General features: G+C 36.8%; 1 protein-coding gene across 3 annotated transcripts; it reads right to left on the bottom strand.

The window, feature by feature from the left end:
• Positions 1–3,690: 3,690 nt before the first annotated feature.
• LOC139964955 (uncharacterized) lies at positions 3,691–16,858 on the bottom strand. Of its 3 annotated transcripts, none has more exons than XM_071967065.1 (10): positions 16,449–16,853; positions 14,377–14,865; positions 14,022–14,168; positions 13,462–13,607; positions 12,874–12,967; positions 11,737–11,907; positions 10,761–10,922; positions 7,193–7,343; positions 6,672–6,793; positions 3,691–6,151 (listed from the first exon to the last, which is right to left on the bottom strand). In XM_071967065.1, exons 3-10 carry the CDS (start codon positions 14,073–14,075, stop codon positions 5,828–5,830), a joined length of 1,224 nt encoding a protein of 407 aa, XP_071823166.1. In that variant the 5' UTR covers positions 14,076–14,168; positions 14,377–14,865; positions 16,449–16,853; the 3' UTR covers positions 3,691–5,827. The 3 variants fall into 3 exon arrangements, with proteins under 3 accessions (XP_071823166.1, XP_071823165.1, XP_071823167.1); XM_071967064.1 differs by having other exon boundaries at positions 14,377–14,511; XM_071967066.1 differs by lacking the exons at positions 14,022–14,168; positions 14,377–14,865 and having other exon boundaries at positions 16,449–16,858.
• Between the last annotated feature and the right edge of the window lie 8,090 nt (positions 16,859–24,948).

Raw genomic sequence — 24,948 nt, 5'->3', positions numbered from 1 at the left:
GAGTGTTTAACAAGATCAATGACCAAACTGCTGCCATATCAAACATTTCCGATTTGAAATGAGAACGGGAGGGGTAGAATTACTGCACAATATGTTTTTTTTTCTTCAGGGAAATTCTTTTCACCTCTCGTCGAGCTCTGCTTTCTGTCATTGAAATTTTTATATTCAATGTTACTTTTCTTCATATTAAGCCTCAATTTGAAGAAAATGTCGGAAAAAAGTGTAAACAATTTACAGTTATCATGGCCGCCCAATTTTTCTACAAAAAAGCATTCTACTACTATATTGTTTACACCCAAGGTAAAATACTTCGTGTACACAAACGATTTATTTTCCGCATGCGCATGCAGTTCTCTAGCTTTGCGACGACTAATAGTAGAATGACCCAGAGTATTATGAACAAGATTGGAAAACGCCCATAATTTCTTCCAACAAATCTGTTTTGCTCTCGTCATATCTCGGTCAATAGAATCTACTGTACTCAAAGCACGTCAAACGTCCACAGTCATTTAATTTGTTATCTGCAGTCCTTCTCGTAGGCCATTAGTAACACATAAAAATTGATCTCACTTGTTTCACACTTTAAAGTTGCCAAAATAATCTTGATTTAAAATGAACTCGTTACTAAGTTCTGTTTTTGTTTTTTACAAGTTATCGTTTTAGCTTTTGATCCAATTCTGTCTGTAACAGTAATTAAGAGCACATTGATGTCAGATTCCTTTACAAAGATCGTGCTAAATGAACGTGTCGATTCATTCATGGTATACTTACGGTAACATTCCCTGAAACTGACCTGTATCTTCTGCTAACACAAACAAGCCGTGTGATGCAACTGAACTTTTGTCATGACGGTAATCTATCTGAGCTAGTAATACTAACTGACAACGAACGACATCAACCATAGCGCCCTCTAAATTAATTTTACCTAATCTCTCAATGATTTATTGTGATAACGTAGCGGACTCATTTCAAAGGAACATGTAAGGTGACCGTCCTTAGTAAATAGATCAACATAATGGTCATGTCAACTTTTAAGCCTCTTTTTGTTTTAGTCATCAACCTGTTTCGATGTAAATACAGACTGAGCCCAAATTGTAGTAATTAAAATTCCATATCTGCGTTTTATATTTTATTTGTAAACCTCTCATGTTTTTAACAGGGAATAACCTCGTTTATCATTCAGATAGTGTCAATTTAACTTATATTTCGTTTTTCACTCAAACTGAATATAACGTTTCAGTGTTTTTGGTTTACTCGTGTAATGTCCAGCGTTTTCGTTGATCTGTTTCCTCACAGTGTTATCTCCGTTGCGTATAATTGATTTGATGAACTCCTTGAATCATTTCTTGTTCTGAAAAGCATGATGCATATTAAGAATAACGAAATTATGTCTTCATGTTTATCAAGATTTTTACAGAATATTTCATTCTCTCTATTTGCACCCGCGTCGCGGCCTCCAACACGAAATTCCATCGACACGGAATGATATGGTTTACATGTTCAAATTTGCGTAGTGTATGTTATTTTTCCGTCATTATGCTCCCCTTCCCTCACCGCCCAGTCCACCCCCCCCCCACACCGCCCACCGTATCTACTGTATTCCTTACGCACGAACTACGGTAGTTCAACTACAAACCATTCACGGTTTTCTTTTCTTGTTTCTGTGTAAGTATATGGATATATCGTATGTAGAGTAAGGATATTCTTTTGATTGTGTTTTATTTCTTGCCACTCAACTCATCTTCATTTAAGTGCCTATATGTATACTACATAGACAGCTGCCTTTAAAGTGTGCGTACATGTCTGTAGAATAACATACTGAAAGCAAAAGTAAATTGTCAACAAGAAAGCAGAAAAATCAAAATCAAACTTGACTGCATAAATATCTGAACTGAACTGAATTCCAATATGTTTCAGTATACGGTATCATCGCGTAAGGCACAATACTAGTACGTTCTCTCCGATTTCATGGAAATGGTTCAAGTGAAATCTGTTAACACATTTAAAATGGGTCTAGCCTTATATTCAAATATTGCATTTGTAACGGGGTTTTTTTTACTCGCATATACTAGATGAGATGATAACATATTCATTTTTCTTTGTTTTATTTTTTTAATTCATCTATTTGTTTTATCGCCAATTGTGTACAATGGGAAAGGAAGTCTCTTATAAAGTCTTAAAAAGACTTTACAAAGTAGGAGACTCCCTGGAAGAAAAGAAAAGAAAAAGTACAAATATAAATAATACAGTATATACTGCAGTTATACAGCTATACTAAGAAATTTGCTAGAAATAAAGTTTGTTTTTTGATGATCAAGTTACAATTGATAACGTTCGTTCCATTTAACGACCAGCAACTCCTCGAAATTTCATTCTATAAATCAAGTTACATCTATACTTTAAGGATAAATGTTAATAATAGCGACGAGTTCGTGAAGTAAAACGAGGAGAATCTCCCCGTGCTGTTTTGAATGAAAACAAATGTTGTGACTTTTGTATTACATTTGTTTACAGCAAAAGTATTTACAGAGACTTTTCTTATAAAACTGCATTCAAGCGAACTTAAACTATTATCAAATAGTAAACATTATTCACGGTGTTAGACGTCATTAGTTTTGCCAACTGGTAAAAGCATCTCGTGATTAAAAGGACCCCCAACCCAACCCACTCCCACAAAAAAATAAAAAAAAAATAAGAAGAAAACATATATATTATGTAAGAAACGTGCTTATGTTAATACACAATATATATATATATATATAAATATATATATATATATATATATATATATATATATCGTATTCTAGTAAAAACTTACTAAAAACTAAAGTTTAAACTTACCGCGGCAACTCGTTATAAACAGAATCCAACGAGAACTGATTTTTCTTTTGAACATCGAAATAGAACTATAAACCTGACCTTTCTTAATCGTCACTGTTCTTGGCTTAAGGAATTAACCTCACTGGTGAAGACCTTCAAGGAATTGAGTAAATAAACGAACTCTCCGATACTTTTTATAAGACAGAGTATTCTTTGACGTCTTTTGCCAGATGTCTTGGAAATGTCACGTGACTCATTTACCTATGATTAATATTGACAAATAAGCGCAGGAGGGTTTTCTAGAATTCTGTTGAACGCCATTGACCCTCTCAGGTCGGGAAATGTGACAATTTTCCTAAATATTGATCAATTGAACTGCAAGACCCTATATCAGTAAGCTAAGAAAAACTGGAAAGATCTCATTTACAGTAACATATCATTGTTTTAGGTTAGTTGTCTTTATTTCTGCTTGTTTTGTTATCTTGTTCTACTGTTTTGTTTGCAAATAACAGAGTTGTGATCAGAAAATGATTGGTGATCATCAATGTAAGAAAACCTCTCGGTTTTGTTTCATTAGTTTTAATTAGTTTTAATTGAAGAGACAGAATTGCTTATTATCTTCTGCGATGAGAGACTTTAATTTAATCTTGGTCATATACCAACTCGACTAGGACCGACGCTAAAATTATCGATACCCTATATCAAAATGAAACTGTTGGGTTGCATTTGAGTACTAACTTAAATAGAAGTTTGATTTTGTGAAGTAATGAAATGTTTTAAGAACAAAAATCTGTATACATTTTTTTGTCTTATTCTTTTTTTGTACCATGCTTTAAGTTAATAGTCCCATCTAACTTTGACATGTACTCTCTTAAATTCTTAGACTGAAATTTCAGTCTAATAGACTGAAATTTCAGTCTAAGAGCGGACGAACTGAGGGACCAGTTCCTTCAGACTGAAATTCAGTCTAAGGAAGGACTGAAAATTTTCAGTCTGTAAAACGACTGATTTTTAGTCCAGCTAGACTGAATAATTTCAGTGTAACAGGACTGAAAGTTACTCTTTCTTACACTGAAATTAAGCCAAATTAGATTAGAATCCAGCCTATAAGGTTTGAATAATTTTATTCAATTAGACTTTAAAGAAAAGTGGCTAGACTGAATATCGTCATTTTATACTTTTAATTCAGGGATTAATAATCCAATAGGCAAGTCAAAAGACTACCCAAAAACACTAAATTGGGACGATTTCAGTTCATCATCTTAGACTCCGCTCTCCAGGCAGATTAAAGGAATATTCCTGTAGAATTGTAAATATTCATATATGGAGTATAATTTTAGACACAAACTGGTTAAAAAGGCAGGGTGATACCTCTTTTGGTTCAATAGTTACATATTTTTAACTTATATTTTGCTTTAACTATGAAAATAAGAAAACAAAACACCTGTTAAAAGTTTAAAAACTGTATTACAACTTTATTTATTTTCTTGGATACATTTAAGAAAATTTATAAACAAATAAAAAAAAAGTGCAAAAGGTAAGTTTGTTTGCTTGGGTTTTATTTATGATATCTTAGGTTATTAATAATTAGGTTACTAATAAGGGTTATTCAAATTTTAAGTCCAAACATTAAAGTTGCAATTCCGGTGCCGACCATTTGACACGCAAACTCTTTAAATGTGGTCAAGTTTACCAGAAATGTATAATTTGACCATAACTTTTTTATTTAGTGTCCTAAAACTCTAAGGCTTGAAACATTCATTGTTATGTTTTAATTTAGATTCATTCTTTTAAGTGAAACCAATATGTAGCAGTTGTTGCAAATATAATAACAACCCGAACCAATTATGACAGGGCAAGTTCCCCAATTATACAGATATTGGTACAACGAAATTTAAAATATAAAACCCTAATTGTACTTAAAGAACAAATTATGGCAAAGGCCACTTGGAAAGTGACCAACAATGAACGGATGCTGGCATAGGCCACTTGGAAAGTGACCGGCAATAGATGAATACTGGCAAACGCCACTTGGAAAGTGACTGGCAATGGACAAATACTGGAAAAGGCCATTTGGCAAAGTGACTGACAATGAATGGATTACAATTGACAGCTTACATATTACAACCAACTTACGTACAGAGAATGCAATTTTCGAAATAAAAAGTTAAGTATAAAAACAACTGAAATATTTCTCATACATGTTATACTGTAAGGCAGGGTTGTCCAACCTTTTGCAGAGGAGGGCCACATGGAATGATTATGAAGAAGGAGGGGGCCGCACAAACCCTACGCTCGATATTTTGCCCGAAGCCCAAGGCAGCAAACTGTGAGCACTGCGCGCGGATCGCACTGATTTATTTTCCTTCCTGATAAAACAGATGAATAAAGTCCAGCCCCCTCCCCTCCGTTGAGAGAGTGTCACACAAACTGACATGTATGCAGTTTTTTGGACCCAGAAGGTTCGAATGACTGATTAAATAGCTTCAAATTGTTATCAATAAATTTGCTCACTAAAATTTCGCATCGTAGAGCACCTCTGACGGGCCGGACGCAACCCTGCGGCGGGCCCGACTGTGGCCCGCGGGCCGTAGGTTGGACAACCCTGTTATAAGGTAAATGCATGCATCGCAAGAAGGTAAGAGTTGGAAAGACGTTGAAGCTTAATGTTGGTCCTTTCCACACCACCCTTCTTCCAAACTCCAACCTCTTGCCAACCCCCACAATTTTTAAACTCCCAACCTTTCCACCTACCCTTCAGGGTTTTCATTTCTGCTGCTTATTCCCAACCCCATCTCTTCCCAACCCACACCATTCTGACACCCATTTCTCGTAATTGAACCATTTTTGGAAACTGTCCGACTGGATTACAATTCAGAATTGTACCAAACTAAGTTATAATACTGATAGTACTGGTGCTTACATAAACAAAATAATTGTTTACATGACCCAAAATCAAAATAAAATACAGCATACAAATAAACACTTGCAACACCACTCTAAAAAGCTACTTAGGAGAAATTAGTTTAATGTTAGATGCCAAGCTACGCAATGGTGCCTTTACTGAAGTAGCAGGAATCACTCCATATAAAAAGGCAGCTAAAAATTCCCAAAATTGAAGAAGTGCCAAAGCATAATGCACATTAAAAGCATAATGTGCTTTAAATAACCTATCCACAGCCTGTATGAGATTGGTTCCTGCAGGAATTGGAATTCTATCCACCACAATGAAGAACTGCGACGGATTTAGGGCAGGACCGAGTGAAAGTATGTACGGTTGTACATACTTTTCATCTTTCCCGGCAGTAGTAGCATCAATACTCGTGCCAAGCTAGGAAGAAATGACAAAAAAAAATATGTATATTTCACTCCATACTATTAAATTCACATCTGAACATTAAGCAAACTGCCAATCAGATTTTTCCATGACACTTCCAGTTTATTCATACTAGAAGAAAATTTCACACATACTAAACTTCTTACATGATCTCCCTAGAATGTCACTAAAAATTCACAAACCCTGGACAGACAACTTTACAAAATTGGTTATAACAGCCCTGGACAGACTGACAGAGTCTACCTTCAGTATCAATAACTGTATATCTCAAACACCTGAAGGGTTCATAAGTCAACCGTTTTCCATCTCTATCTTTGTTATTCCTTACTAATAATGGCATAAATAATATTGGTTGGCTTTACATTTAAAACCATTTACACCAGACAAACTTTTTCCATCTTGTTTAGCCCAGTAAATTTTGTAAAACCATAACTTTTCCATTAAATGCAGGGGTGTTTATATGGCTTTGAGCATTTATAAGGGAATATGCAGTATATTGTCATAAAATACTCACAGGTTTGTTCTGAAGGAAGTACAACAGTGCCCCTGCTCTGCTAGTGGACTGCTGCTTCTGTTTTAACATTGTCACTGACCTGTGCAGTATATATATCAATGTATATAAAGCACACATATCCTCTGAAAAGAAAATTGAGTTTGAAGTTTTAAACATAACCTCGAAGGCATAGTCTGTGGTTAATTAAATGCAATAAATCATAGTACAAGTTAATTTGAACAAATGGCACAATTCCATAAATAACCCTTTTAAATAAAATCCAGATAAGTTATACATCCAAATAAATATAAAATTCTGTATTACACAAACTACAAAGTAATTGATATATTGATTTTTTAAAGTTATGGTTCATTGCATAATTTGCCCAAATTGAGAATAAGAATAAAATTGAGAACTTTACAGCCTCTTACCAAGGGGAAATGCCCAAAACACTTTATATGTGATCACTATTTGATTGGTTAGCTAGAAAAAGGCATACAAAGAAAACTTTGAAATATGATAGCTATACTAATTTAACTTACTACTATCAGTTTCCTCAAAAGCATCAATCATATTCGCAATAGCTGGTGAGGTTTTCTTTCCTACTTCTATGACGCGGTCTCTGTATCCAGCCCACTTTGTAATGAAGTTATCGCTGGATTCCGCAAACATTAATCGAAACTCCTCGTTAATCTGGAAGAAATGTAAACATTTAATTACTGCAAATCAGAATGCTAGGAGATTTTTCTAGTATCACAATTATGAAACTTACCACATCAAATCTGAATATTGCTTCTCCAGTTATCTATTGATTGCAGTGGCGTAGGAAGGTACTTTTGAGTGGGGGGGGGGGGGCTGAAGACTGATGGCCGACCTGGGGGAGGGGTCTAAGGGGAGGGGGTTCCCCCTCCCCTTTGGATTTTTTTAGCATTTCCAGGTGGCCTCAGATGCAATTTGGTGCAATATAGCACACTTCAACACCCACTCCATTTTTACAAAAATTTTGCATTTTCACCTGGCCTTAGATGCAATTTGGTGCTCCAAATGAGATTTTTTTTCTCATTTGGAAATGAAAAAGGGGTATTCTGACTTGCGAAGCGGGGGGGCGGAATGATACTTCCGCCCCCCCCCCCCCCATATTTTTCACTGGGGGGGCTGGCGCCCCCAGCCCCCCGGTTCCTATGCCCTTGATTGATTGTATAGAAGATTATAATTATTAGAAATGCTTGATATAGCGCAATATACCAAAACCGGTCTCAATGAGCTTTACAATTAAAATTTAATACCAGTATAGTCAGGCGATACAGTCAGGAACCTGGGGGCGCACAACAACAACCTTAACCAGGGGACGGACGAGAAAGATGGGGAAATGAATGAAAACTGCCTTTTCACACTTCTCTTCGCGAATAGTGTTCACTGAAAAAATAAACTAGTCAATATTGCCACGGACTAACGTTAAATTAGTCTTTAACGTTAGTCAATGCACCAGGACTAGCAAAAATCTTCGTTTCATCGCTGCTTCTTAGTTAGTTTACACTGACTAAGGAAAATATAATCGCAGCTTAGTCGGTGGCGACGGACTAAGGTATTTTAACCCATGGACTAAGAACGATACGGACACCCGATTTACGCCATAATCGTAGCTTAGTCGGTGTCTACGGACTAATGTATTTTAACCCAATTCGATTCACTTCAATTTGGAAACCGTGAGGCAACGGCAGCTTGCTGGGCTTGGCATAGTTTCATACGATCACTCTAAGCAACTTTCAACCGTAAATCACCCAAGAAGGTCTTTAGAAGAATGGAGGTATTAACTGCATCATCGGCCTACCTGTTATTCCTTTAACTAGAAGGTAAAATTAAAGTTAATTGTTAGGCCACTGGCACTAGTACTGTATTATGGTTAGTGTAACGCTACCGTTGTCACGTTGGCGTTTCGCAATACACAAGTGCAATGACAGTGAGTAGCCTATAGGCTTCTACTGGGTACTGCAGTGCATTCTCAACACTAAAGTGTGCATTCTAAACACCAATTAACAATGTGTTATGTGTGTATTGGGCTAGATTGAACAGTGGCACATAATCTTCTAATTTATTCCCAAACAAATGCTGGAACTATAAGGCTCAATAGTTTATTTGAAGTCTACACTCATTTGGTAAAGATTTCCTGTAATTTCCCATGTGAATCTAAATGGGTAGGCTTTGTGATATTGAATAAGCAAGGCTAGACCTTCAAACGTACAGTCACAGTCGGCTGAACACATGTTGCGACATTCCTTCACGGTCGACTTGTTTACTGTAAGAAGTATTAACCGTTTTTTTTCTCAGGAAAGCTTGATAGTCTGAAGTTATTATAACATGTGCTTTTAGTATACTGCCAAAAGAGTAAGTTGCTGTATTTGTATTGATATTTTATGTAGAAGTAACGGAAAATTTAGTACGTTTAGTTTGGTCTAATTGCACGTTTTTTTACTGTCCAATGTAGTGCAGGGTTCACTTGCGCGAATTCAAATTATTCTGTTTATGTGTATGTATATGCATCGATTCTTAGATTTCTTAGATAATTATGCCCATCAGTTGTATCTGAAGCCCTAACCAACATTTTCCAGTAGGTTTCAAGTGGTTACCTCATGAGCTGACCTAGGTCAGCCTTGAGGGGTCAAATATAGATCACTGGCAGGGGTACCCCACCACCAATAATTACTGGCAATGGCCATTTGTTGCTCTTGGGGCCATACCTGACATATTGTACTTACTTTGATGTGTTACCATGACAACTGATCTAGGTTAGCTATCAGGTGACTTTAAAATTGCTCTCCCAGCCACACCCACCACAGTCGGTTTGCCAGTCGTCTGGTTTCATATACAGGAATGCACTGTGAACATTGTGATGTACAAGGCAATTGGTTACCTTCCCAGCTAACCAAACCCTCTGGGATCCCGGTCTATTGGGATCATTATTATCATGATTAACATAATTATTAAGTTTTGAGAAATAACTTGGTGTTATGCTGTGCAAAGCTAATAATAATTTGGTAAAGCTGCTATTCCTGGCTTATAATTTGAGGGACCTAGATTTAAATGTATACCTCCCAATATGTTATAAAATTTTAAGGTAAATGTATGTTTATGATAATGTGAGTTATCATGTGCTATATCTGTATCTGTGCTTACACGTATATCATATTTTCTGTTCACAGGTCAATAATGGTGCAGATTTTGGCTTCCTGAAGACAAGTGGGAGGCCATTTGTAGTTAAGAGAAACACTCTTTGTTCGTGAAGACTTAACTGGTGTCGATTTGGGGTACCACTTTAAAAGGAAAGTCATGAGGAACCCTTGCCCAAGATCCAACTTTGCATTATTGTGCAGTGCTATACTTTTGCGATTCATGTTTGATCCATTAACTTGTCTTAACTTTGTTGGAAAAAAACTCAGATTTTCAGATTTTATTTACAGTGATTTCTTCTCTATCTGTCGAAAGTCAGCCTTTTGTAGACATCAGAAGTTTTATCAGAAATAAATACTGCCAACGTACACATTATTTGTGTTTCTTCTTCGCTCTTTTCTTTCAGTGATGCTAGTCAGTGAAACTAGTCGGGTTTAATTCTTTCAGTGAATCTAGTCGGTGCAACTAGTCAGTCGATACGGACTAAGAAAGGTTAGTCGGGAGAGGCACCATCCTGACTAATGTAAAACCTGCTATAAACTAGTCGGTGGCTCATATAAATTAGTCGGTAAAGACCGACTAATGTCACCAACTAATGTAACTGACTAATATACATTTACCGACTAAGAAATTGTTGATCGACTAAGCTGACGGACTAAGATGACCGACTAAGAAATCCAACTGACTAAGGAATAAATTAGTCGGTATAGCAACTGACCAAGGCTATGTTAGTCGGGAGAGGCACCAGATGGACTAACGTTATGTTAGTCGGTGAACCAATTTAAGTTTTCAGTGTTCAGAGAACCAGACATGGGTGACTCCCATGCAGGCAGCCAGGTACATCATGTCATGTAACACTTGCTTTTCCTGTCAATTGTGAAAAATGGACAATGGTTCGTAGGGCTGGCATTTTTGACAAGACATCTAAAAACTGAAACTTACCAAATTAGGCATATCCTGAAATCTGGGAAACTTCTGTAAAATTTCCGTAATTGTCTTACTGCCTGATTCCATCCACTGCCTTTTGTAGTGGTGAGGGTCCTTAAAGAAGTTGAGATGCTTAGATGGATTCTCACTAGGAACTGAGTATTTCATCCAATTAACCTAAACAATCAAATATAATTATAAAATCAGGTTACAATTTGTTACACCAGTGGTTGCCCTACTGCAACATCAATCACAGTTGGGCTTCACTACTACATCAATTATGAAGAGTCAATAGTACCACTGCCTCATCAACGGATCAATAAGAATTGCTCTCACTGCTCCATCAATCAGACTTGGTCTTACTGCTCCATCAAGCACAGTTGGTCTCATGGAAAACATTTAACAAGGGGGCTTTAATATAAACTCAGAACCTGCATTATCATGAAAAATTTATAAATTTACTTCGTTCCCCACTTACCTGTCTCCCCACAACCTATGCACCGCATTCTACCGTGTCTAGAATGCCCTGGTAATCTTTTAACACTGTACACCCTCACTGGCCCTAATGGCCTCCCTTCATTTTTCTACCCACAAAGTGTCTCACTGTGTTTTTCGGAGTTAGAAAAATTTATAATTATAATTTTTCATTTTGTCCATAAATATTGGCATTCTTTGGTGCTTATAATTTACTTTTCTCTAATTTACTCCAATTTTCCTAATTTCCTAAACTTACCTATTGGCACCTTTCCATTCGGACTATCGTGGTGCCGTTAAACTTTGCCGTTAAACTCCGAACAAACAAACATAATTTAAAGGAATTTGAAATTTGTCTCAGTAATGCCTCGAATTTTTCTTTGTTTCTGCCTTAATGTTAAGTGCTGCCAAACCAATAGATATACCAGTAACTTTATTCATACCAATTTTTTTAATACTGATAAACCTAAAACATCAAAAATTCTTTACATGATAAACAATTTGATAAAATATCTACCTTATCCATGATTTCATCCGTCTCTTCAGCAAGAGAATGACCAGGCCCATCTGGATTAGATGCAGATACAAGACCTTTTCGTTGCCGCATATGGTCAGCTTGCGGTTTAGTTGAGCGGATATTTTTGAGTCTATACTCGAGGAATCCCTGCCCATTGTTGTAATAATGCTCCTGTAACAAAATATATTTATATTCTAATATTAGGGATGCACCAGAACCAGATTTTTAAGTTCCGGTCGGAACCAGAACTAGCGGAACTGGAACTTTTTACATTTGTTAGTTAGAGTGAAATATGTATGACTGATTTAACTGTAAAATATTGAGAAACATGTCTAAAACAATATCAGTCATGTCACTATGTGCATTGAAACATGATTTTCAAACCATTTTTCAATATAATTATCCTTAAGTTAGTGCATACAGTACACTTGATTAGACACTTTCACTATTGACAGCAAGTTTGTCTCGACTGCAAAGAAGGAACAAATCATACATCACTCTGCGGCCGTTGTCGTAGGCGTCAACAAAAGGTTAACCTTGACTTTAACCTTGGGTTAGCAAATATGCTAAAAAATAAATAAACAAGCAGCTTGTTATTATTTATACCGATGATGTTGCTAAGGCCTACCCTTTCATTTAATATTGTCGATGAGTGGGGACGTTTTAAGAGGAATGACGTCGTCTTAAAAGAGAATAATGTTACATAATATTCACATTAGTTAACTGAAATATTGCTATTTTTAACCTATTTATTACTTTCTTGGTTTTGGTGGTTCCGGCCAGAACCACAAAAAATTCCAGCCAGAGCCAGAAATTTAAAAAATGGCGAGTTCTACTGCATCCTAATTTTAAGAAGCTTGATAAGCACCTTTCGGCACACTGACAAATTCATGCAGGGTATTTACACTAGTAACTTTGGTAAAAGATTTATCAGCCAAAACAGTACATAACCATGGCTTTACAAAAATATGCTACGATGCATTTTTGTAATTGCAGTAAAATGAACACACACAGAAAGTATATAAACTTTAATATTGAAAGGCTGTTTATAAATATGCATAACTAGAATTAAGAATTTCCTATTATGGGGTTAGAACAAACTGGATTACGGTCAAATAAAATGTTTATAGTACTTACATGCCCTTTCATTCCTGGTGTTGTGTCTTGCAGGGTGGGGAATACCGTCACAATCTCCATGGCAAGAGTGGTTTTTTGGTTAGTTGTTGGATACCTTTAAATGTGAAATATATTATTGTTGTATTAAACATTTAGTGATGGGAAAACAAATAGACAAAGGTAGTTCAGATTTCGTGTTTACAAGCTCTATAGCCAAAATCACGTTAAGCCCGCCCACTATGCATTTGAATGAGATTCAACATTTTTACACCATATTTCAATCAGATTGGTTATGTTAAACCAGTTATGTTAAACCCCGTCCCTTCATTAATATGCATGACATCATGACCAGTTATGTTAAACCCCGCCCCTTCATTAATATGCATGACATCATTACCAAAAAACAATAGGGCACATTTTCAAATGGCCTCTCTCTGTATAACAACACATGAACCAGATCTAGAGATATCGTGTTTACAAGCTAGGCATAACATACTTACACATGAGGGATAGGTTTCTGATGGTGATAGCATCTGAACCAAAAAACTAAACATTTAATATACACAAATGAGATCAACATAAAGCAATGGACTACAACAAAATACGTACAAACCACATTTCTCGACTAGACAACCCACTGCTATGCGCACAAGAATGCGTCGTTGACGGGTGGAAAGAACCTTGTTAGTTTCCAAAACCTGTGCTACCTCTTTGCCCTCAGAATGCTTGGTGATGGTCTCTTTGAAACCAAAGTTCTGAAAAAATTATGGTAAACAATTAGAAACTACTGGATCATACACTACTCAGTGTTTCTCCACTTGCGGCACATGCACCACTTGTGGCACATTGAGGATCCCAAAGTGGCGCAATGAACTTTGTCAAGCAAACAAATAATCGCTTCAGAATAAGAAGGAAAAAATGAAGAATAGAAAGTAAACCAGTTAAGTACAAATTTAAGAGCTCAATACACGTAATCTGATCACGTGCCACGCGACCGGTGCGACTACAGGACCAAAATGTTTTCTAGATGGGTAATTGCATAAGTATATAGAAGAGGGGTGCAGGGTAAAGTGACTCAACTACTGTAGAGCTGAGAATTAGGCTATTTTTCTGGCAAAAGTTGCTGCAGTTACCTGCTAATAAAATAATACATATCTAGCAGTACTTACTGTTATAGTAGCAGAGCTGTAACTGGCATTAAACTTTGAACACCCTTTTGACATATCACTTCTCTGCTTACATGGGGTTGATGATGAATTTGGAGAAAAGTCTTCTGGGGTCACAAGTGTGTCACTGTCTGATGCAGTAGAGGAACTCTGTTAACAAAATTGCAATGTTTGGTAAATATAATTTAAAAACAAAATAATATAAATTAAAATACATGTATGCCACAATGCAGAACTATACAACTAAATAGAGGTGATCAAACAGAATGATGAGAATTGTGAATTATGCATTTTCTAAACAACATTTGTTTTAAGTACCATTACAGTTTTAGTCTTGAACATACACAAATGAACTTACCAAAGACGATTCAGTGTTATCATCAATACATAGTTGCCTGATGAGAATGTGCAGCTTTCTTCGCACCCCAAAGGAAGTTACTCCCACTTCAAAACGTGTTGTTCATGATCTTCAGCATGAGGTGCATGTGTCATTCTAATGTGTCGCAAAAAAGAATTCATTAAGGTAAATGTCTTCAAACAGCCATCTTGGCCACATATAAGGATTTGCCCAGAGCCTCCAACTGGATGCAATGCATGCAAATGATATGCCAGCTCTCTAGTACCCCCCAAAATATGTTCTTGGCATAAAACACAAGTATATCCCATTCTCGCAGTTGCAGTGAACTTCTTTTACAGTAATTTAGTTAAGTGTTAATAGTCACTAAACACTACGCTGAAAGATACTGAAGTATTTGCTATTAAAATCCGAAGAATTCATGTATTTTCTGTACTTGAATGTTATTTGCTGTGTTGTGCATTCCTTAGAATTGTGATGCCATGGTGTGTTCTGAAAAGAGAGTGTAACATAAATAAAAGAATTCTCATATTCTTGCATTTTGTTTAGCAATCTGTATTGTTAGCATTGCTAGTGTGATAATCACCTATAATAAAGTCTTGATTACTGTACATTAAATTTCTGCAAGTACAGAACTGGATAAATATGAATATAACATTACTGTATGCACTGCACAGTACCATCTAGCAAAGAGTATGTGCCAACTTCAATGTTGACTAGACTATGTTTTGAAATTTTGTACGCACATGTACAGTATATCAAAGAGAAAAACAGGAACATAAAAATTTACAGTACAATACTGTAGAATTATAATATGTATGCACCTAGAGATAGCGTACTTTGGTAGTTGAAATTCTATTACTTTCTTACTGTTAGTTCATAAAATATACATCTATTTAAGATGGGTATGGAAATGTGTTATTATTTTTGTTTGCTACTAATTTGATGTGTTAGGCATTTATTTGAAACATATTCAAAGAAAAAGTTTTTTCCAGTACTTTTCTTTTAAATCACAATAAAAGAAGTGAAAAATCTAGTATTTCTCCTTTAACTCTTATGTTAAGTGACCTAACCAAGTGACCAAGTAGAAACCGTACTGAGCCCTATAGCACCAGTGCCTAACGGCCTGGTAAATAGCCACTACCTTTTCACTTAGGCTAAGTAAACTTGTATGCAGCCTGCAGGGTAGGAATAAATTTTCTTTAAAAAAAATCATTTAGGCTTAACGTTAGGGGCCTAATATTAGGCTAAGCCTATTTTCGTTTTAACCAGCACCCATTAATTTAAAAAAAAAAAATTTTGTTTAACCTAAAGTTGGCACTCTCTGACTAGGCTAGCCTAACTTAGTAAAATTTAGTAAAATTTGACTAGGCCTACACTACTCGTAACCAGTGCCACAATAGACGTAGTATGGTCACTTCGAAGTTCGGACACCTAAGCCTTGAAACACCCCAAAACTAAATCTTCTCGTATAAATCACATGAAAATATACTGGACATGGTGGGAGAAATATGTTATAGTAAGATACACGGCCTAACTTTCTTTCCTGCAAACTGTTTTTACTTTGTATTCCAAGAAGATTCTTCGTTATTGTGGAACTGGTATTTCTTTGCTAGAGTATTGTGAAGTTCGGACACCCAACCTACAGTGTTGCGCTGGTGATAAAATTGGTGGCGCAGTTGCTCTTTCAGTAATTATAACAGACTTCATAGATCTCCGTCATTTTATTGACAAATATGTAAGTACTTTCTTGCACACGGGTCATTTTGGAGAGAAAATAACTGTAGCTTTATAGTGTTTGGTGAAATTTGGCTCTTCCTGTAGGATTTCATGGTGAAATCGTGTATTTCTTAGGGTGTCCGAACTTGGCAATACTGACTATACATGTACGACAGTCTGACAGTAGTGTAGCCTAGGCCCCAAACTGGGCCATAGTATTTCTATACTAGGCTATAGCCTACTGTACTACAACTGTACTAGGCATAGCCTAGTATAATATTTGTTAATATACACTCTCTCTATGACTGAGTATAACTATGAGTATGAATCGATTAAAAACTGCTTTTTAATATTACCTTCGAGCAATGATATAACTTCTTCCGCAAATCCTTTACTTGCCAAACACGTTCTCAATGTTTCTGCCATTATATTCTCGTGGAAACTTAAAAGCGGCTAGTTTTTAAGAAGCGTATATTCTCTCGGTTGTTCGTCTAAGATGGACTTTCAATTCAACGTACGAGGGCAAATGTAGATTAGGAACACGTCATTGATTTGGACAGACCGGATTGGTTAAACCGTTCAGTCTTTGCATGGACTGAAATAAAATTGAGCACGTGACAAAATACAATGATGTTATTGGGTATTGCATTCAGTCTATTGCAGGCTGAATTTCGTTCGGAACCAATTCCAGTCTTAACGTCTGGAAATCGGTCTTATGGACTGAAATAAATTTCAGTCAAACCTTAGACTGAAATTTCAGTCTAAGAATTTAAGAGAGTAAATTGGCAACAGTCAGATGAAAATTCTATTGTTTTCTAGAACGTGATCTTCGTGTCGTGGTTTTTGCTTAATAGCTTCGGTGCCTGGATAAACAGCAGTGGCGGAGATTTCTTGTCAGAAGTGGGGGGGGGGGGGGGGTTGCAGGCCATTGATGAAATAAAAAGTCATAACTGCTGGCTCACTATCTAAGTGGAGCGCCACCATAAGTTGGCGCGAAGTGCACAAGAATTTTTGGGCAAATATTGCCTCCCAGATTGCAGTAAATGGCACTGCCCAGGCCTTAAAAAGCTGCATTTAACCAGGGGCGTATGCAGGATTTTCTAACCCGGGGGGCGCGTATTACTATCTAAGCGGAGCGCCACCATTGGTTGGCGCGCAGCGTACAAGCAAATTTCTGGTTTTGGTACCCCCCAGATCACCGGAAATGGCACTTCTCGGGCTTGAAACTGACCAACCATATGTACACTTTTGCCGGAGAACCAAGTTTTTTCCAAATACTTTTTTCTCATCTATAACCTTTTTGAAGATTGTCACCAGTCAAACATCATGTTCAACTTCATCACATATCCTGTGGATCATTGCTTTTGTAGGTGATTCTTCATCGCGGCCCACAATATCCGTCAGCCCCACTGTTCAGAATTTAAAAATTCACAATTCTCGTGAATAAATTCACTTCAAAATATACCCATAACGTTGCACATAATATCATCTATGGACAACCGATATAGAAAAACCTCCTTCAAACCCTAACAGACGGGTCAAAATTGCACGAGTATGATGAAGTATGATGAAGAATGTTGGTTAGGGAATTTTCGAAAATTCAGACGGCTACTAAAAAATTTCGTTGAAGGAAATAAAAATATACCAGATATTTCCGAAACCGAACACTAAACACATCGACAGCTTTGAGCATGGGCGCAGATTAGTCTTGGATAATGGTGGGGACGCGTGTCTTTTCTATGACACTATCTAAGCGGAGCGCGACCATGGGTTCGCGCGTAGCGTACGATTTTTTTGGGCAAATATACCTCCCAGATCGCCGGAAATAACACTTCCCAGGCCTAATGATGCTCCTAAACCTCCTTAAGTTTTAGATCTCATGGCTTTTTTTTTAGTTTGGAGAAATACATGGGCGTCTGCAGAAAGAAAATCAGGGGACAAATAATCCAAGTAGACTTTTGTATATACGATGGGTCTGGGGTCCTCTCCCAGAAAACAAATATAGACTGCCGCAAATGCGATTTCTTTCCTATATTTAACAACTGTGGATAAAATACAATAAACTGAGAACTGCTGCATGTCATTTGCACAATGCTGGATCAAACTGCGCCAAAGTTCAATACAGCGGAACTTGAAATGCAGCTATTGGTCAAGACAAATTGGTGGGGACACGGTATATCATGTCCCCACTACTGAAAAAGTTGGTGGGGATGCGTCCCGCTGTCCTCACCAGGATCTGCGCCCATGGTTTGGAGGCTGTTTATCGTGGAACGCCATTTTCATGCTCACTGATATGATGTGATATCTGCTGTTTGCTTTACAAATTCGAAAAATTTGTCGCTGTTCCTCTTTCTCTTCCCGTTTTCTTGCCGTATTTTCTACTCCATCCTTTTCTCCTTTTCTCTCTTTCTTCTTTTTCTTTTCCTTCCTTCACCTCGTTGAAGTTGGCAAGTGTATGCAGTTCCAAAGCTATTCAACAGCAACAAAACGTTATTTTGTGTATGTCTGTTGTGGGGTGAAGTTAGCGCTATGAGCTACAAGTTCCAATGCGCAAGGTGGGGGAAAGGGGCTAGAAATAATGTGTGGGTCAATTCTAACTCGGTTTTCGGTCGTTAATTGTTGATGTAGCCTACCAGGTAAAAGGTTGAAATGACTTTAACAATTTCAAATTTAATAATTTGATTTATTATGCCATTTGGAGCACATAACATAGGCTATAACAAAACATTACTGGCAAAAACTAGGGGGGGTTGATTGTGTGGGCCAACCCCCCCTCTTCAAAAAGTGGGGGGTTAAAACCCCCCCAACCCCCCCTGTTTCTCCGCCACTGATAAACAGACTGGCAAGTTACATTAGTGAGATTGTAGTCGTTCTTTCATTTATTCTAAACAAGATGGCAGCAGGGAACTCATAGCTCTACGTGCAGCTGTTCCTTACCGCAAAAAATAACGTTCTCGACTAGATGCGGTTTGCGAAAGTTAAAGGAGATTTCCTTAGATACCGTCTAGGTCTAAAATTTCTGTAAGGATTTGAACCTGTTCGGGTACTGTTTGTGGATGTAAGCGGAGAGTCGCTCTTTAGCTTAAACCGTTTTAGAAACATACACCTACGTTAACTTTTATTGTACGGCGACAAATTTATCGTAGTACGGTACTATATACTTGAACGTGTACGAATATCATCGGAGATGGCTTGATCATCAAGTTATCGGTGTCGCCCTAGGCGTAGGAGCCCAATTTGATTTGGGGGGCGGGGGAGGGGGGCTGAAACGACTTGCCAGAAAAATATAACCACAATTTTTCGCTCGGTGCGCGCGCGTTTAACATGTTAATGTGCATATCACATAGGCATGCATCGGTAATTACATCGCATGCCAATTACATGCAATCATTTGCCGTATTATTACCCTTACATATTGGTTATAATTTTTGGGGAAGTCGTTACAATAATCATAATAAAAGTTTAACAGTTGAAAAACACAGTGCCCGGAAAATTTGTAGCATATTGCCCGTATTTTCACAAAATATTTGGTTCGGGGCAGCCCCCTACCCCCCCCCCCACACACACACACCCCTGCCTCCTACGCCTATGGGTGTCGCTGAGTGATTTCGCTTCCAAAGTCATATCGTTTAAGGATATCAGTGACTTTCAATTCATTAACCTTTCTGCGCTTCATGAATTTATAGGAGATATTTTGCCATACTCGCAACACCGAAAGTCAGGAGTTTTATATCGAGGCCCTTCTTAGTACTGCCAATAACGCTTTTCTCATGAGAATGCGTAATTGTTTGCAATGGAACGGCGAAGAAGGCCAAACATTTACACCGAGTGTATTTCTTCAAAATGTACTACCCAACAACTCGACTTTTCTGACAGAGTATAGATCACATCAGATAGTAGCTAAAAAGTGAAAGAAGAAAGAGGAGGGGTGTATAGTATGGAAAGGGGTGGCTTATGTTCCGCCTGTGTTTTTGTTGAGACGATGAGGGTGACGAAAGATACTGGGAGTGCACTCGAAAATTCAATTGGTAGTATTCCTTTAATGGATATGCTCCGTCATTTGAACTCCAAAATTCTATATCACGACCTTCCTTTGTCTGACAGCAGCCACATAAAGTTCACAAAACCACAAATTGATCAACTTAGACTTTCTGACTTTCTGATGATCGGCTTGACGTGGTCATTTCACAATTGGTTAAAATATGCTAGACTGCTCAAACTGAAGATTCCGTTATATGTGAATTTCGTATACCATATTGCGAAATTTCAACGCACAACTACATGAATAATTCTTGATTCATAGCATGGTATTGCTACTTGGATACTAACAACGTGTGTGGGAAATGATGTAGGTATAGGAACAAATGGAAAAGATGTCCTCACTTGAGACAGTACCATCTAATTAATTAGAAATATTTGATCTGGGGTTAATTTCCTCTGTTGCTTTGTAATTAATTTGAATCATTTACCGTCAAGTAAATTTTCCAATAGTTAATGTCGATGTTTTACTGTAAAGTACCGGTATGTCGACAAGTACATAATGTTAAAGAGTCTAACACCTAATTCACCACCTATCGCCACCCTAAGCCCAATTATAGCCTACATTAACCCCTTCTTAAATGAAAATCCAAATCAATAAACAACAAACTTTAGCAATTAGTTCGCTTCACACCATTGACATATAGGCGAGGGGAAAAAAACAGAATGTCTAGAGCATTTATGGTGGTACCTCTCGGTTCTATAAGAAAGCGCTGTTGTGAGAACACAACTTAATTTGTGTATGATATGATATCGTCTTGAAATATTTTCGCCGGGTTTGTCATTTCAAAAAAGGAGAGTAAATTCGAAGAACTCGAATGTTTGCGCTTGAGTAATAAACTAAACATATACTTTTCAGCAACACTATGACGAACTGCAATAAATATGCACTGGTGAAAAGATGAGGGAGGCAAAATAATCCAAGACTAGTCCCCTCCACCGCCCCTCCCTTCGACCCCATAGGGTCCCTTTTACCTCTCCCTCTCCTATATTCTACCGCCCCTCTCTAATACTTCACAATTCGTATTGGCTGTCAAGACACAAGAGCAGACATTTTAATATCCCAGTTTGCTATAAATGAAACAATGACCTTGCTCAATGAAATGTTGGTTAGAATAAAAATGTAAAAAATGTAAGAAAAATAAGAAATGTTTCAAATGACATTTAGTGATTACAAAATAAGAATTGAAAGTTAAATTAATTTCTTTCGTTAACAACGATTCTTAGCATGTCAGACACTGTGTCCATGCAGAGTCAATCTCTATAATTTGACAAAGGAAATTCATTAACATTCTGTTAATATGCTCGTATCTGAATTTATACAATTCCGTTATTTTCACCCTCAAAACATATACGATCAAGTTACGAAGGGTTTGCAAGTGGCTCTTGAAAACAAAAATGTTGTCCGTCGGTTTAGGTTACCGAGATGTATATCTTTACAAGTTTAAGATCCTAGACATCCGAAGAAATGATGTCTGCTAAAATAACATCTATAAACCCACAAGTCATTAATGACATCCGTCAAAATGTCTAAGAATATATCCTGTAAGATGGATAATGATCACCAAAACGTTCGTTCCTCAGAAATGAGGTTAACATGCGACTTCCGTCGTTTAAAGGGATGTATATACTATATAGGTGGGGGTGGGGGGTATAGGCGAGACTCCTGATAGAAAGGGAGGTATATGCGACGTTTCAAAAACGTTTATCGAATTCTCAATGGAAAGAAAAAAATCCTCAAAGTTGATAATTTCATCAGGATTTTTTTATGACGTAAGTGTGGCTATATGAAGGTTGCATTGCCGCACCAACGTTTTTCCGTTTTGTCTAGTTTTGTTTAAAGAACTTTTTGTGCAGGCTCGGCATGCATGCCATTACGTCAGTCGCCCATTATAATTCACTAATATCCAATATGTGGATTGATTTAAAAGTTGCTTGGAATAGATTTCCAATACCTTGACGGCGTGGATGGCTTTAATTTTTCAAAGAAGATGAAAATTTTAAAGAACATATTAAATAATGTGAGTTGATGCAAGTGATTTTGTCATGAAACCAATTGCATAAAATTCCTTATTCGAGTATTTTCTCTTCAAAATGATAACGGTATTTTGTTAATCGACTATAGGGGAACATGCAGTTAATTGAGAACGGGGTGATAAGGGATGGTTCCCTTTTTCCCCATTGCATCTTTTGACGGGGGAGGAGTGGGGGCCAAACCTGCATTCAAATATAATCAAAGAATAGAACAAAACGGGTCTTTGCAACGCCAATAGAGACAATAATTTCCTTTATTCTCCAGGTACCAAAAGAAAAAGCGAAATAGGGCTCACTCACGTGAGCATATTATTTGCTAAGATAAAATAAGAACGGTGTGCATTTAGATTGTATACTTAAAACTCATATGTCTTAGTTCAAGTGTACAATGGCTTACAGCTTCTAGACAACTGCAGGTTTGTATCAAATAAAACTTTCAATTTACATTGAATAGACCACCTTTTGAATCTTTGTTGTCCAATAGCTGTTAATATTTCATGTCAATTTTGTTTAATTTTATATATACATTGTCGTTCACAAATTTCTGTCATAATTTTAGACTGCAGCATATGTCATTATTTGATATATTACATCACAACGATCGTTTTATATACCTTTCGTAACACGGTGTTTTACAGACGAATCATATAGCCCTAGTATAATGCTTCTTAAACTTTTATTTTCAATGCCATCCGCGGTAGTCCAACATTCTTAATACGCTATAACTAGGTGGAATTTGCAGCAGTGATGAAATAGTTACGGAAGTTAATTGTTGCCACACGACAATAAAGAATATATTAAACAAAATAAATAAATAAAAACACGATTTTGGAAATTCCGTTAAGATTTTGGAAACTAGGGAAAGATTTTGGAAATTACGAGAAACTTTCGAAATTACGACAAAGACTTCGAAATTACGAAAAGACCATTTTTTAAATTATATTGTTAGTAATTAAGGCAGTATTATACGCATCCGTATATAATGACTCTAATCCTCCAAATTAATCCCAACCATTGGGGATTATTAAATAAGACAAGTAAAATGTCTAAACGCGGATAACTTCCTTTAGATTGGCAGTAAAAAATGCTTCTTGATATGTGGACATGGGTGACCATTATCTGACTTTACTGGCATATTTGGAGGTAATACGGATGACCACAATACTACTCTAAACATCTGTTACCTGTTACAATGACTCATTTGTTTCTCAGTAAGGTAACTGTTTCTATTTGGTCATTTAATAGCTTGCATAAATATGCAGTATACGAGAAAGGTCAAGTTGTAAAAAGCCAAATCGCTCTTTTTTAACGACAGATATAAACAACATAAAAAGTGTACCTTTCGTGTTAATGGTCTTCAGGTGTTGGGCCTAAATAAGAATAATACCTTACACCACCGGGTTCCAAGATTTCTTTTCTGGAATTTGTGTAAAATTTGGACAAAATGCCAATAAACTGCGGTTTAGTTAATTTTCAATGTTTTATAACAGAACAATGAAAAGGAAGATTTCTAAGGTTTGTAAATTTGTGTGGCCCTTTCACCTGGAAAAGATTTTTCCAAAATATTTTTCTTAGAAGATAAATCTACTGGCAGGTTCATGTTCGTGGAATACGGGTAGTGGATGATAGTTGGATGATAATTTCGTTATGGTGTCAAGTGTGGGTGCAAGACATCATGTGAGGCTGACACGTGAAACAGGCTAAATGTTGAGGGAACCGTAATTTAATTGAATCACGGCCGGGATGATATTTTTTCTCGTAGCTATTATCATTAATCATGCACTTTGTGTGTATGAGTGCTGTACAACTCCACGTGAACGTGACATCATCACCCACTAACTCCACCCACCCTTGTAATCTGCGCATGCTTCGGGAAAGAAAGTTTACAAATAAAAAACACACAAACAACACCCACGTCCTAAAGCACATTAGTAAAGGAGCTTTGTGCTCCAGTTTCTGAAAGTTAAGAGCAATTGGTTACTTTCAGCGTTTAAAAACAGGCCTGACGAGGGGGGTCTAGAGTTAGTAGGCTATAGCCCCCGGGGCCCGATGCCAAATTAGGGTTTGCACAGAATAATGTATTGTCATGTTCCTAGAATATTGAAGGAAACTTGAACACTTCAAAACGGGAGTTATTATCTGTCGACGAAACTGCTTACAACGTTACACGGGTAAGCAGTATATATATAATCCTGCATGTTAAATTTTCGACTAACGCTTGATGTACTGTGATTGGGTGCGCTGTCTTTTGTGAAGATTGTGAACTATGGAGCCATATTTTGGGTTGGAATGTACTACACTTGCACTAACTTAGCCATGTAATACTTAGTCACACATTTACGTGAACACCCCAAAATATAATCAACACATGTGTTACAAACAGTCGCATGATTATATAATCATATAATTAACTGTTTAGGCAAATACATAAAAGTTCCTGTCCCTCAAATTAAATGTCTTGTCTTCGCTTCTCTCTCTTGAAATTTACTGACCTTTGAAGTGTACGCCTAACTGTATCGTTCTTCTTGATAATATGGAAGACTAGAGTAACATATTACTTTTTCAGTTGTCTTATTTTTCCTTGGATATTGGAGCGTAGTACATCACAATAGTAACAAATGGAAAGCGCGGAAGCTTTGATGTGTAATTTGTGGTTATTTTTTTAACTAAGGTGTGTTCTGTCAATATATATATATATATATATTTATATATATATATATATATATATATATATATATATATATATATATATATATATATATATATATTTAAATTGTACAGAGT

Source organism: Apostichopus japonicus, chromosome 23 (assembly GCF_037975245.1).
Source record: "Apostichopus japonicus isolate 1M-3 chromosome 23, ASM3797524v1, whole genome shotgun sequence".
Classification (NCBI taxonomy): domain Eukaryota; kingdom Metazoa; phylum Echinodermata; class Holothuroidea; order Aspidochirotida; family Stichopodidae; genus Apostichopus; species Apostichopus japonicus.
The sequence above is the reverse complement of the archived record's forward strand: the minus strand, read 5'-3'. Positions and strand labels throughout refer to the sequence as shown.

What these genes read in the sequence shown, in the direction of transcription:
- LOC139964955 (XM_071967065.1), bottom strand. Translation starts at nt 14,075, where the DNA reads ATGTCAAAAGGGTGTTCAAAGTTTAATGCCAGTTACAGCTCTGCTACT. An exon ending in CACCAGGAATGAAAGGGCAT is followed by an intron (nt 11,908 to 12,873) that starts GTAAGTACTATA and finishes ATTTTGTTACAG; the next exon opens with GAGCATTATTACAACAATGG. An exon ending in TTTTGAGGAAACTGATAGTA is followed by an intron (nt 6,794 to 7,192) that starts GTAAGTTAAATT and finishes TTTTCTTTTCAG; the next exon opens with AGGATATGTGTGCTTTATAT.